This window comes from Chiloscyllium plagiosum, unplaced genomic scaffold, assembly GCF_004010195.1.
Source record: "Chiloscyllium plagiosum isolate BGI_BamShark_2017 unplaced genomic scaffold, ASM401019v2 scaf_13215, whole genome shotgun sequence".
In the NCBI taxonomy this organism is placed as follows: domain Eukaryota; kingdom Metazoa; phylum Chordata; class Chondrichthyes; order Orectolobiformes; family Hemiscylliidae; genus Chiloscyllium; species Chiloscyllium plagiosum.
In genome coordinates, this window is record NW_025215354.1 from 4,400 (window position 1) to 19,887 (window position 15,488).

At 48.6% G+C, this 15,488-nt stretch overlaps 1 protein-coding gene across 1 annotated transcript in view; it reads left to right on the top strand.

The window, feature by feature from the left end:
• The window catches only part of slc5a1 (solute carrier family 5 member 1), a 109,845-nt gene that overhangs the window by 3,651 nt on the left and 90,706 nt on the right, over positions 1-15,488 (top strand). Inside the window, exon 2 of the mRNA XM_043686827.1 lies at positions 15,271-15,342. Coding sequence (XP_043542762.1) covers positions 15,271-15,342 — 72 coding nt within the window. The remainder of the gene's footprint in view (positions 1-15,270; positions 15,343-15,488) is intronic.

The window sequence follows — 15,488 nt, forward strand, 5'->3', positions numbered from 1 at the left end:
GGAAGATGGAGGGCAGGGGAGCGCAGTGGCGGCAGGGGAGAGTGGGGGGTAATGGTGGGTGGGGGCGAGGCAGCACAGGGAAGGCGGACAGTGTGTGGGGAGGATGGGAGGTGCTGGGGAGTGCAGGTTGGTGGACAGGGTTGGAGGGTCTGATGGGGGAGGGACGTGGGCTCGTGTGCGGTGTGATGTTGCCTTGTCTCCTGAACAGGGAGCGGACTTAGCAAGTGCTCGCTGTGTCAATCCCATTGAACTGATGGGGGCGGTGGGCAGTTTGGAGGAGGCTACAGCAATGCTGCAGGTCCCTTACACACGTGTATGTCCTTGCTCAGAAACAAACCCTGAGAGAGAGAGAGAGAGAGAGCAAGGCAGGCAGAGCGAGGAAAATGGAGACTTCAGAAAACTCCGAGCCCCAGAGGAGAGGCATTGAATCGATTAGCCGAATAATCAATTATTGGAATGAAATAGTGCCCGCCCACCTGGTTTGGATAATCAGGGTTCCTCTGTAGTGCCCGCCCACCTGGTTTGGATAATCGGGGTTCCTCTGTAGTGCCCGCCCACCTGGTTTGGATAATCGAGGTTCCTCTGTAGTGCCCGCCCATCTGGTTTGGATAATCGAGGTTCCTCTGTAGTGCCCGCCCATCTAGTTTGGATAATCAAGGTTCCTCTGTAGTGCCCGCCCATCTGGTTCGGATAATCGAGGTTCCTCTGTAAACACTTCAAAGGCGATAAGTGTAATTCTGTTTGAAATATGGCATTCCTGTGATTTGGTCCCATTGGAGGCAAGGTGAAAATCTTTCTCTCTTTTGCTTGCCACCTTTTAATGCAAGACACACAAATCCTGGAGGATTGAGAGTCCACATTTGTGATAGGTGCTTTTGTGGCTAGAGATTGACTGATAACCATTATTTTTGGATTTGATTTCCTATTGTCACATGTGCCTGGTTGCAGTGAAGAGTTTTGTCTTGCGTGCAATACAGACAGACCATAACCTACCATCAGGGTGATAGGACAGAGTACGGAGTACAACATTATGGCTGCAGAGCAGCTGCACAGAGAGCGAGATCAACATCGAATTTAGAATTGGAGCGGTCCATTCAGAAGTCTGATAACAGCAGGGAAGAAGCTGTTCTTGAATCTGTTGGTAGTGTGCTTAAGATTTGTGTATCCTCTGCTTGTCGGAAGAGGTTGGAAGAGATTATAACTGGGGTGGGAGGGCTCTTTGATTAAGTTGACTCCCTTCCCAAGGCAGCATGGATGGGAGGGCGGTTTGTGTGATGGACTGGGCTGTGATCACAACTCTCTGTGTTTCTGAAGGTCCTGAGCAGAGAAGTTGCCATAGAAAGCCATGATGCACCCAGATACCATATTGTTGAGAGATCACTTGGAGTAGTAACTAATTACCATAAATATCTAGGGCAGAAGGTTTACGAGGATGTTGCCTGGTATGGAAGGTGCTAGCTATGAAGAGAGGTTGAGTAGGTTAGGATTGTTTTCATTAGAAAAAAGGAGATGGGGGGGAGGGGGGAGCCTGACTGAGGTCTACAAAATCATGAAGGGTATAGACAGGGTAGATTGAGATAAGTTTTTTTTTCCCAGGGTGAGGGATTTAATAACGGGAGGTCATGCTTTCAAGGTGGGAGGTGAAACGTTTAAGGGGGATACAGGCGGCAAGTACTTTACACAGAGGGTGGCAGGTGCCTGGAACGCGTTGCCAGCAGAGGTAGTAGAGGCAGGCACGGTAGGTTCTTTAAGATGTGTCTGGACAGATGCATGAGTAGGTGACGGGGGGGGGGGGGGGGGCAGAGGGCTACAGACACTTAGGAATTGGGCAATAGGTTTAGATAGTAGATTTGGATCAGCTCAGGCTTGGAGGGCCGAAGGGCCTGTTCCTGGCTGTAAATTCTCTTTGTTCTTTGTTATGTATATCCACAGGATTTGGTACTTCCAGAAGATACATTCAGACGGGGCATAAGTAATTTGACTTTTCACCAGTGGGTTTTTCCTCATGTCCTTTCTGGATCTGTTGTCAGCCATTTTAAAATCAACGTTATTTTTATTTTTAATCCAAAGAAGTGCAAGTTAGGTGGATCGGCCATGCTAGATTGCCCCATAGTGTCTCGGGAGTTAGGAGTTAGATCCCTGGGAAATGCAGGGATAAAGTTAGGGACTGGGTCTGGGTGGGATCCTCTTTGGTGTGGACTCGATGGGCCGAATGGTCTGCTTCCACATTGTCGGGATTCCACAATTCTATATCATTTAATATATGAGGTGCTACTTTTGTGAAACTGAGTGACAGAGTAACAGATCTCACACACCATTGACCGTGTGTCTGTATCTGGTAGTTCACCCACCATTAGCCTGATTGTTTTTATAACAGCAAATCCTGTTCTGATTTAATGAGTTATTATGATCTAAGAAATGTCCTTTCGAAACAACCCAATCACCTCACCATCGGTACTAGCCTTTAGTTACCTCTCTGGAACACCCTCATTACATTTCTCCACTTCTCTACCTCCCTCTCCTTCTTTTCCAGTCTCCTGAATACACACCCAAGTTCCACTGTTTTGATTCTGAGTTTGTTCGCTCAGTGTGCTTAGTTATTTAAACATGGGCGTGGACTCAAAGAAAAGTCTACACATTGCAGAACGAGTTAGTTAGAGTCACAAAGATACACAGACCCTTTGGTCCAACTCATCCATGCCAACTAGAAATCCCTAATTTATCTAGTTCCATTTGCCAGCGCTTGGCCCATATCCCTCTAAACCCTTCCTATTCATCTACCCATCCAGATGCCTTTTAAATGCTGTAATTGTACCAGCCTCCACCACTTCCTCTGGCAGCTCATTCCACACACGCATCACCCTCTGCGTGAAAAAGTTGCCCCTCACATCCCTTTCAAGTCTTTCCTTTCTCACCTTAAATCCATCCCCTCTCACCTTAAATCCATACCCTGGGAAAAAGACCATGACCATTCACTCAATCCGTGCCCCTCGTGATTTTGTAAACCTCTGTAAGGTCACCCCTCAGCCTCTGATGCTCCAGGGAAAACAGCCATCAGCTAATCCTACTTTCCTGTCCTTCCACCAAAGCTCCACGAATGATTTATCTTCAGACTCTGACCTGAAGCTCCTTCAAAATCCCCAGTTGTATCTGCTTTGGACAAGATCCTGACCACTCGCTGTGTAAAATAGTTCTGCTTCTTGTTGCTGTTAGTTCCTTTGCCCATCTCCTTGTTCTCTGGTCGAAAGCTGATGATTTATCACCTCACTCAACCTGGTTGGGATTGTGAAATCAAACTGAAGGTAACCACAGTCCAGTCCACATCAGCCATTTGAGGAATTGAACCGACACTGTTAGTGTCTCTCTGCATTGCCAACCAGTGCAATGTATCTCAGTCTGCCCCGTCAAACACCCCCCCCCCCCCCCGCCAACCTCCACCATACACTACCCCCACCACCAACTCCTGACTAAGACTGGCAAATTCACTGTAGCGGTGGTATGGAGACCAGAGCCCATGGTTTAATCTCAAAGTAACAACTGTTCTTGTGCAGAGGAGGCTATCCAGTTCTTCATTGGATGACCCTAGCTGAAACATAACACACTAGGTATTTTACTTGGACACGGTGGCTCAGTGGTTAGCACTGCTGCCTCACAGCACCAGGGACCCAGGTTCGATTCCACCCTCGGGTGCCTGTCAGTGTGGAGTTTGCATATTCCCCCTGGATCTGCATGGGTTTCCTCCGGCTGCTCCGGTTTCCTCCCGCAATCCAAAGATGTGCAGGTCAGGTGGATTGGCCATGTGAAATTGCGTTCAGGGATGTGCAATGGGCGAGCTAGATTAGCCATGAGAAATGTAGTGTTACAGGGTGAGATTTGGGGATGGGGGTGGGGTGGCACTCTTTGGAGGGTCAGTGTGGACTGGATGGGCCAAATGGCCTCTTTCCGCACTGGAGGGATTCAATGAAATGCATGGGGGCAGACTGGAGTCTTCTTGATCCTGTGACCATTATCTGGACGTCGACTCAGAACCATCTTCTACCCATCTCCCCAAAAAATGACAGGTCCCTTGAAAGTTCAGCAAATGTGAGAAATGGGAGGCGGTGCATTGTGGAAGCCTCCAGCCTCCGGATACAAATGGTAACAGGATGTGTAGCACCAATCCCAATGTGAGCTCCATTAATCCTGGTGTTCGTCAGTCTCCTAACACCATTCTCACTCCCCCCCCGATGGGAAGTCTGGTCGCGTTGCTGCTGAAAGCCTTATGGACAAACCAAGTTAAAACAGGAGAGTTGGCAAACATTGAGGAATTGGTGATTGCTTACAAAGGTCATTACAACAAACATACTCAGGTTTTCAGTAGCTCCAGAACATCCTGGTACAGGACTGTCTTCCTCAAAAGCTGCTTCCAGATGCAGTAACATAGAGATGGAGCCAATGGATGTGAGTAATATACCTCAGCAATACTGACATCAGAGCATATCTCTTTGGCGAGATCTTTCTTGTCAATCTTTTCCCAACATCACTGAGTGATAATGGGTATGTTGTGGGCTGGAGGAAGAGTTTGGAGGTTGGCAATGGGACTTTATTTCCTGATAAACACCTGAGTGATCTGGGCCTCGGTGTGCAGGGGGCAACTTTGAAGTTTGTAGATGAAGGAAATGTAAACTGTGAGGATAACGTGGAAGTCCAAAAGGACACGGACCCCTTGGTGGAATTGACGCAGAGGTGACAGGTGAGGTTCAGCGCAGAGAGCTGTGAGGTGATGCACTTTGAAGGAACGCTGAAAGACAATATAAAATAGCGGGTACAGTTCTAAAGGGAGTGCAGGAGCAGAGGGAGTTGGGATTATAGTGCACGGATCATCAAATGTGACAGGACAGCAGAGTGGGCAGAATAAGTACACAGTTTTCTTGGAGATCACAGTGGGTCAGACAGCATCCGTGGAGATAGAGGAAGGAAACATTTCAAAATTAGATGATTCTGTATCAGAGCTGGAGTGAGGTGTGGAGGGGGCAGTATTTATGCTATAGTTTTGAGGTGGGAGCAGGGTTGGTAGTGGGTGTAGGGTGCTGATGGAAGGAAGATGTAGATAATTCAGATTAAGTGATCGGATTGTGAGAAAGGATAGGGTCCTTACGACCAGACCTGAAAGGATTGACATTGGGATGGGGGTGGACAAGATTGGAGGAGGCCCAGGCGAAATGCTGCTTCACCTGGAAAGACTGTTGAGACCCTTGGATGGGGAGCAGGGAGGCGGGGAAGGGGCAGGTGTTTCACCCTCTGCAGTTACATGGGAAGATGCCGTGGAAAGGGTGTTAGTAGTCAATGAATTGCCCAGGGTGTCCAGAGGGAAATACAGACAGGGAGAGTGAAGGGAAGATGTGGTTAGAGTGGTGTCCTGCAGGAGTTGTCTAAAATGGCAGAGAACGATCTTCTAGCATGGGAGCAGCTAAGTGCATAGTTTTTTTTTAAAGTGTAACCTTGCTGTTCTTTTTCTTTATAAATCTACAACGGTGAATAGAGTGGATTTTTTTTTTGATTATATATTTTATTGAGATCTGTCTCTTGATTATATTTTTAAAAATATGAAACATAGGTATGAAGTTACCCCGGAGCAGTATTTTTTACAGCAATAAGATGGTGCTATTTTCTGGGACTGCAGATTATTAAGGCGCAAAGATGGCCTTTAATAGACTGATGTGCTCTTCCTGTCAGATGTGGGAAATGAGGGAGAGTGTCCACATTACTGATGATTATGTCTGCAGGAAGTGTGTCTGGATGCGAATCCTATCAGATCACATGGAGGCAATGAGGAATTTACAAGAGCAAGGGGGTGTGATGGATGGCAGTTATAGGACGTGGGGGAAAGTTTCAGATACAGTCACATAGATGGGTTAACTCCAGGAAGGGTAAGAGAGGTAGGCAGCTAGTGAAGGAGTCTTCTGTGGCTATCCCCATTTCAAACAGGTATGCTGTTTTGGAAAATGTAGGGAGTGATGGATTCTCGGGAGAATGCAGCACGAACAGCCAAGTTTCTGGTATTGAGACTGGCTCGAATGCAACGAGGGGTTCGTTGGCTTCCAAGCAATTGATTGCGTTAGGGGATTCTCAAGTCAGAGGCACATACAGACGTTTCTGCGGCCAGCAGTGAAAAATCAGAATGGTGTGTTGCATCCCTGGTGCCAGGATCAAGGATGTCTTGGAGAGAGAGCTACTTTCGATGGTATTAGGCAAGAACTTTCAAAAGTTGATTGAGGACAGATGTTCACTGGTAAAGGGACGGCTGGAAAATGGGAAGCCTTCAGAAATTAGATAATGAGAATCTAGAGACAGTATATCCCTGTCAGGGTGAAAGGAAAGGCTGGTAGGTATAGGGAATGCTGGATGACTAAAGAAACTGAGGGTTTGGTCAAGAAAAAAAAGGAAGCATGTCAGGTATAGACAGGATAGATCGAATGAATCCTTAGAAGAGTATAAAGGCTGTAGGAGTATACTTAAGAGGGAAATCAGGAGGGCAAAAAGGGGACATGAGATAGCTTTGGCAAATAGTTAAGGAGAATCCAAAGGGATTTTACAAATACATTGAAGGGTAATTAGGGAGAGAATAGGGCCCCTCAAAGATCAGCAAGGTGGTCTATACGTGGAACTACAGAAGATGGGAGTATTTTGCATTAGTGTTTACTGTGGAAAAGGACATGGAAGATATAGAATGTAGGGAAATAGATGGTAATATCTTGCAAAATGTCCACATTACAGAGGAGAAAGTGCTGGATGTCTTGAAACGGGTAAAGGTGGATAAATCCCCAGGACCTGATCAGGTGTACCCGAGAACTCTGTGGGAAGCTGGAGAAGTGATTGCTGGGCCTCTTACTGAGATATGTGTATCATCGATAGTCACAGATGAGGTGCTGGAAGATTTTAGGTTGGCAAATGTGGTGCCACTGTTTAAGAAAGGTAGTAAGGACAAGCCAGGGAACTATAGACCAGTGAGCATGACCTCGGTGATGGGCAAGTTGTTGGAGGGAATCGTGAGGGACAGGATGTACATGTATTTGGAAAGGCAACGACTGATTAGGGATAGTCAGCATGGCTTTGTGCATGGGAGATCATGTCTCTCAAACTTGATTGAGATTTTTGAAGAAGTAACAAAGAGGATTGATGAGGGCAGAGCAGTAGATGTGATCAATATGGACTTCAGTAAGGCATTCGACAAGGTTCCCCATGGGACACTCGTTAGCAAGGTTAGATCTCACGGAATACAGGGAGAACTAGCCATTTGAATGCAGAATTAGCTCAAAGGTAGAAGACAGAGGGTGGTGGTGGAGGATTGTTTTTCAAATGGAGGCCTGTGACCAATGGAGTGCCACAAGGATCGGTGCTGGGTCCTCTACTTTTCATCATTTAAAGAACTGATTTGGATATGAACATCAGAGGTATAATTAGTAAGTTTGCAGATGACACCAAAATTGGATGGCAGCGAAGAAGGTTACCTCAGAGTACGACAGGATCTGGACCAGATGGGCCAATGAGCGAAGGAGTGGCAGATGGAGTTTAATTTCGGTAAATGGAGGTGCTGCATTTTGGAAAGTCAAATCAGGTCAGGACTTATACACTTAATGGTAAGGTCCTAGGGAGTGTTGCTGAACAAAGAGACCTTGGAGTGCAGGTTCATAGCTCCTTGAAAGTGGAGTCGCAGGTAGGTAGGATAGTGAAGAAGGCATTTGGTATGCTTTCCTTTATTGGTTCGAGTATTGAGTACAGGAGTTGGGAGGTCATGTTGCGGCTGTCCAGGACATTGGTTTAGCCACTGTTAGAGTATTACGTGCAATTCTGGTCTCCTTCCTATTGGAAAGATGTGAAACTTGAAAGGGTTCAGAAAGGATTTACAAGGATGTTGCCAGGATTGGAGGATTTGAGCTATAGGGAGAGGCTGAACAGGCTGGGACTGTTTTCCCTGGAGCGTCAGAGGCTGAGGGGTGACCTTATAGAGGTTTACAAAATTATGAGGGATATGGATAGGATAAATAGGCAAAGTCTTTTCCCTGGGATGGGGGGAGTCCAGAACTAGAGGGCATAGGTTTCGGGTGAGGGGGAAACATTTAAAAGAGACCTAAGGGGTAACCTTTTCACGCAGAGGGTGGTGCATGTATGGAATGAGCTGCCAGAGGAAGTGGTGGAGGCTGGTACAATTACAACATTTAAAAGGCATTTGGATGGGTACATGAATAGGAAGGGTTTGGAGGGAGATGGGCCAAGTGCTGGCAGGTGGGACTAGATTGGGTTGGGATATCTGGTCGGCATGAACGGGCTGGACCGAAGGGTCTGTTTCCGTGCTGTACATCTCTATGACTCTATAGCATCAGTTTCGACACCCCAAGGCGATTGTCGATGACGTCATTGATGTCAAGTTACTTAACGACGGGCTGTGAGTGCAGAACCAGTGGCGGCAGCTATAAAATAAATCCATCTGAACTGAGATTAGAAATTACAATATTTATTTTCCCAGGCACAGCTTCGAAACCAAAGCTGTTGATGTGCATGAATTAATTGGAAATAGATGTAGACATTATTGAGATAGATTGTAATAATTAATTACCTCAGAAACACTGAGGCCCTGCACTATGGGTGAGCTGGGGTACACTGTCAGGAATCTGGAGTTTTCCTTTCAGGTTGAGGTGATGTCTGCACGATGATGTGTAAATTGAGCACTGCCTGGGAAGGTCCAGACTTCACAAAGCATTGCATCACCAGATCTTATCAAACTGGTCACCCGGAATCTCAGGCAGCCTGCCTGTGGTTGAAATATTTATTTGTTCAAATAGTCACTTCATAGTAAGGAACTTGAGATCGTTGAACAAGAGACATGTTTTTGAAGTTTTGCACCTTGCACTCATCAAGACGGACACAAGGGCTTTTGCCCGAAACGTTGATTTTCCTGCTCCTCGGATGCTGCCTGATCTGCTGTGCTTTTCCAGCACCATTCTAATCTAGACAAGAGCACCGCAGCCCAACAGGGGGCGAGAATTGACACTTTGTGAGAGGAGAGGTCTGGTACGATGGGTGTAAATTGGGAGAGGGGAGTGTGCAGCAGGATCTGGGTGTCCTTGTGCAGCAGGTGCAGCAGGCAGGAAAGAAGGTAAATGGGATGCTGGCCTTCATTGTGAGAGGTTTCGAGTACAGGAGCAGGGATGTGTTGTTGCAGTTATACAGGGCCCTGGCGAGGCCGCACCTGGAATATTGTGGGCAGTTGTGGTCTCCTTTTCTGATAAAGGATACTCTTGCTCTCAAGGGAGTACAGCAAGGGTTTCCCAAGCAGATTCCAGGAATGGCCGGAATGATGTATAAGCAGAGATTGACTAGGTTAGGATTGTTTTCACTGGAGCTCAGATGAATGAGGGGGTGATCTCATAAAGAGTTATTAAATTCTAACAGGACTAGACAGGGTAGATGCAGGGAGGATGTTCCTGATGGTGAGCGCGTCCAGAACCAGGGGGTCACTGTCTGAGGGTTCGGAGTGGACTATTTAGGAAGGAGGTGTGGAGACATTTCTTCACCCAAGGAATGGTGAGCCTGTGGGATTCATTCGCACAGGAAGCAGTTGATGCCTAAACATCAAATATATTCAAGAGGTGACTAGATATAGCAGGCAGAGGTGGGTACTGCAGATTCTGGAGATTAGAGTCAAGATTAGAGTGGCGCTGGAAAGCACAGCAGGTCAGGCAGCATCCGAGGAGCAGGAAAATCGACATTTCGGGCAAAATTCCTGATGAAGAGTCCCAGCCTGAAACATCGATTTTCCTGCTCCTCAGATGCTGCCTGACCTGCTGTGCTTTTCCAGCACCACTCTAATCTTGGCTAGATATAGCACTTGGGGTGAATGGGGCCAAAGGTTAACGGTGGAAAGCAGGATGAGGCTATTGAGTGGGATAATCAGCCATGACCATGATAAAAGGTGGATCAGGTTCGAAGGGCTGAATGGCCTCCTCCTGATCCTATCTTCTATGTTTCTACGTTTACATGTCAGTTGCTAGGTGGCTTCTGATTAGTGTTGCCGTAGAGATTGCCGTCAGGGTACATGCCCTGCAGGGTTTGACTCTGAACCACATGTAAAGATACCAAAGCAGTGACTAAAGACTCCATTAACACAGCAAACCAAACATGATCTCGTGACTCACGAGGAAGCCTCTGTTATAATCTAGTAGGGCCTAGAAGGGGTACTTGACCTAGAATAGGCAGGAGATGGGTTCGAATTAGGTGTTCAGAATCCCAGAGACTTGGGTTCAAATCCCAATAATGGAGAGAGTGAACTAAAACTCCAGTGACGACCCCATAGCATTGACATCGAAATCTGCAGCACAATCATATGTCATTGTCTGGCCCATCTGTGACAGGAGCCCATGCAAATATCCAAGAAAGCTAATCAGCTGTATCAATCGCGAAAATACCTCAAAAAGGGGAATGATAACTATGGACCACCCGGGACACTGCTCAGCACCCACAAAGGCTGGCACAGTGGCTTAGTGGTTGGCACCACTGCCTCCCAGCACTAGGGTTTGATTCCAGCCTCGGGCGACTGTCTGTGTGGAGTTTGCACATTCTCCCCATGTCTGTGTGGGTTTCCTTCAGGTGCTCCAGTTTCCTCCCACAGTCCAAAGGTGTGCAGGTGAGGGTGAATTGGCCATGCTAACTTGCCCCATAGCGTTCAGAGATGTGTAGGTTAGGTGTGTTAGTCAGGGGAAATGTAGAATATGAGGGTAGAGGAATGGGTCTGGGTGGGATACTCTTCGGAGGGTTGGTGTGGACTTGTTGGGCTGAAGGGCCTGTTTCTACACTGTAGGGATTCTGTTTTTAAAAAAGCCAATGGCAGAAACAGCCCTGTCCACCCTGCAAAGTCCCCCCTCAGAGGTCTAGTGGCAGAGCTGCCTCACAACGTAGTCAAACAGCAGCCTGACAGAGTAATACTCAGGGAATCATACCTCACAGACACTGTCCCAGACCCCACCATCACCATCCCCGGATACATCCTGCCTCACCGGATGGACAGGCCCAGCAGAGGATCTGTCAGGAGGGAGTTGCCCTGGGAGTCCTCAGCATTGACTCTGGACCCCATGAAGTCTCATGGCTTCAGGTTAAACAAGGGAAGAGAGACTTCTTGCTGATTACCACGTATAGTCCTCCCTCAGCTGATGAATCAGTATTCCTCCATGTTGAACTACACTCAGAGGAAACACTGAGGCTGGTAAGGGCACAAAATGTACTCCGGGTGGGGGATTTCAGTGTCCCACTGATGGAGCTGGTCGGGTCCTAAAGGACGTTGCTGGGTCTGCGGCAGGTGGTGAGGGAACCAACAAGAGGGAGAAACATATGCGACCTCACCCTCCCCAATCTGCCAGCTACAGCTGCATCTGTCCATGACAGTATCGGGAAGAGTGACCACTGCACAGTCCTTGTGGAGACAAAGTCCCGCCTTCACATTGAGAATAACCTCCATTGTGTTGTGTGGCACTATCACTGTGCTCAATGGGACAGACTTCAAACCGATCCAGCAACTCAAGACTGGAGCATCCATGAGGCAGCAGCAGAAATAATCCCACAGTCAGTGGATCAGATCTATGTCCTGCCACAAATAGTTTGAAATGGCGGTGGACAGTTAAAATAATTCACTGAAGTGGAGGGGGGGTCCCAGAAATATCTCTCTTCTCAGTAAATGGCAGAACTTGGTACGTTGTTGAAACTTTATTGCTGGAACAGCACAGCAGGTCAGGCAGCATCCAGGGAACAGGAGATTCGACGTTTCGGGCACAGGCCCTTCTTCAGGAATGGTACATCAATGTAAAAGACAAGGCTGAAGTATTTATAACGGTCTTCAGCATGAAGTGCTGAGTGAATGATCCATCTCAGTCTGCTCCAGTGGTCTCCAGCCAATTCCTTTCATCCCATGTGATATCAAGAGGCAGTTGGACTCACTGGATACTGCACAGACTCTGGGCCCTGACAACATTCCATCATTAGGACTGAAGCTCTGGAACTTGCCGCTCCCCGAGCCAAGCTTTTCCAGTACAGCCACGACACTGGTGTCTACCCAACAGTTTGGGAAATTGCCCAGGTATGTCCTGTACGTAAAAAGTGTGGCGCCGGAAAAGCACAGCAGGTCAGGGAGCATCTGAGGAGCAGGAGAATCGGGAATGTGGAGGGCTCTCTCACCCTCACAACATGCAGCCCCCCCACTCGCTCCACTCCAAACCCAACCTCACCATTAAACCAGCTGACAATGTGGAGTGCAGTAGTAGAATGGAACAGCGACTTCTATCTTGCTGAAGCCAGATGCCAACTTGCTGACACCTCTTCCTAATGCCCCCTTGACCATGACCCCCACCTTTCACCACCAAACCATCATCTCCCAAACTATCCACAATCTCATCACCTCAAGGGATCTCCCATTCACAGCCTCCAACCTCATAGCTTCCAACTCCGCCTAGTTCTACTGCTTACAAAAATCCACAAACCTGACTGCCCCAGTCAATGTTTGTCTCCGCCTGCTCCTGCCCCACTGAACTCATCTCCTCATATCTTGACTCCGTACTGTCCCCCTTGGTCCATGAACTCCCCATATATGTCTGGGACACCACCCACAACCTCCACATCCTCCAAGGCTTGCAATTCCCCAGCCCCCAATACCTCATCTTCACCATTAAAATCCAGTCCCGCTACATCCTACACCCTCCTTGACGAAGGCCTACAAGCCCTCCGTTTCTCCCTCTCTCGCCAACCCAACCATTCCCCCTCCACTGACGCCCTCATTCGAATGATGGAACCAGTCCTCACCCTCAACAACTTCTCCTTTGAATCCTCCCTCTTCCTCCAGACCAGAGAGGGAGTCATGGGCACCCACATGGGGCCCAGCTATGCCTTTCTGGAACAATCCCTCTTCTGAAATTACACTGGCACCATTCCTACCTTTTCCTCGACCACATTGATGACTGTATTGGTGCCGCCCTGTGCTCCCACAAGGAGGTTGAGCAGTTCATCAACTTTACCAACACCTTCCACCCTGACCTCAAGTTCACATGGACCACCTCCAACGCCTCCCTCCCCTTCCTGGACATCTCCATCTCCATCTCTGGCGATCGACTGAACACGGACATCTACTTCAAACCCACCAACTCCCACAGCTACCTTGACTGCACCTCCTCCCATCCCCAACCTGTAAAAATGCTATCCCTTATTCCCAATTCCTCTGCCTCCGCCGTATCTGCTTCCGGGAGGAGCAATTCCACTCCAAGATATCCCAGATGGCCTCCAATTTCAAAGACCGCAATGTCCCCTCCCACGTGCTCGATGATGCCCTCCAGCGCATCTCCTCCATTTCCTGCGCATCCTGACTCGAACCCCACCCCTCCAACCGCAACAGGGACAGAATCCCACCCCCGTCCTTACCTTCCACCTCACCCACAAACAGACCTACCACCAGAGATATATTTCCATCCCAATCCCTATCAGCATTCAGCAGAGATCATTCCCTCAGCCACCACACCCCCCACCAACCCACCCTCCACACTGGACACCTTCCCCTCCCACCACAAGAGGTGTAAAACCTGCACCCACACCTGCTCCCTCACCTCCATCCAAGGCCCCAAAGGATCCTTCCACATCTGGCAGAGACTTTCCTGCACATCTACCCACCTCATCTACTTTGTCCATTGCTCTTGATGTGGTCGGATCTCCATTGGGGAGACAGGATGCCAACTTACGAGCCTTTCAGAGAACATTTCTGGGACACATGCACCAAACAACCCACTGCCCTGTGGCTGACCACTTCAACTCCCCCTCACACTCCGCCAAGTCCATGTATAGAATGAGCTGCCAGAGGATGTGGTGGAGGCTGGTACAATTGCAACATTTAAGAGGCATTTGGATGGGTATATGAATAGGAAGGGTTTGGAGGGATGTGGGCCGGGTGCTGGCAGGTGGGACTAGATTGGGTTGGGATATCTGGTCGGCATGGACGTGTTGGACCGAAGGGTCTGTTTTCATGCTGTACGTCTCTATGACTAAGTCCTGGACCTCCTCCACCACCAAATCAAAGCCAGGTGGAGAAAGAACGCCTCATCTTTCACCTTGGGACCCTTCAACTACACGGCGTCAACATTAATTTCACCAGTTTCCCAATCTCCCCTCCCCCTACCTCATCCCAGATCCAACCCTCCAACTCAGCACCATCCTCTTGAATTGTCCTACCTTCCGACCTATCCCCTCCACCCTCCACTCTAGCCCATCACCATCAGCCCCCGCCTGCATTCACCTTCCCATCTATCTTCCCCCCCCCCCTCAACTGCTCTCTTTCGCTCTCAGCCCCCTTCCCCCTCCACATTCCTGACGAAGGGCTTATACCCAATACACCAACTCTCCTGCTCCTCGGATGCTGCCTGACCTGCTGTGCTTTTCCAGCAACACACTTTGTGATTCTGACTCTGCAGCATCTGCAGTCCTCACTTTCCCCTGTACAGAAAAAGCAAACGAATCCAACTCCATCAGTCTCCTCTCCATCCTCGGTAAAGTGATGGAAGGGCTCACCAACAGGGCTATCAAGCAGCACCTGCTCAGTGACGCCCAGTTTGGGTTCCCCCAGGGTCACTCAGCTCCTGACCTCATTACAGCCTTGGGTCAAACATGGACAAAAGAGCTGAATTCCAGAGGGGAGGGGAGAGGGACAGCCCTTGACATTAAGGCTGCATTTGACTGAGTGTGGCATCACAGAGCCAGAGTAAAACTGGAGTCAGTTGGAATCAGGGTGAAAATTCTCCACTGATCAGAGTCTCACCTGGTAGACAGGGAGATGGTGGTGGTTGTTGGAGGGTCAGTCATCTCAGCTCCAGGACATCTCTGCAGGAACTCCTCAGGGTAGTGTCCTCGGCCCAACCATCTTCAGCTGCTTCATCAATGACATTCCCTCCATCAGAAGGTCAGCAGTGGGGATGCTCACTGATGGCTGCACAATGTTCAGCACAATTAGCAGTGGGGATGCTCACTGATGGCTGCACAATGTTCAGCACAATTCATGACTCCCCAGATACTGAAGCAGTCCATGTTCAAGTGGCCTCCTTATGTTCCTTAACAATTTTTAAATTTGATATGAAGCTTGAAGGGGAAGATGCATGAGCTCATGTTCCCTCTGCGCACAGACTGAGCGCTCAGTCAGGTCGCCCCTTCAGGAAGAGCAGGGTGCACTGTGGGATACTCGCACTAATGTTCACATTGTTGTCTCCACAGGCAATGGTGAGGAGTAACAGGGGGACGGTCGGAGGTTTCTTCCTTGCTGGCAGGAGCATGATATGGTGGCCGGTAAGGACCTTCACTCTCCATGGTTAACGTTGTGATAAATGGAAATTTGTGACATTGTCCTGGAACAAAGAGTAACATCATCCTGGGACAGAGAGAATGTAACGTCACCATGGGATAGAGAGAGAGAGAGAGAGAGAGAGAGAGAG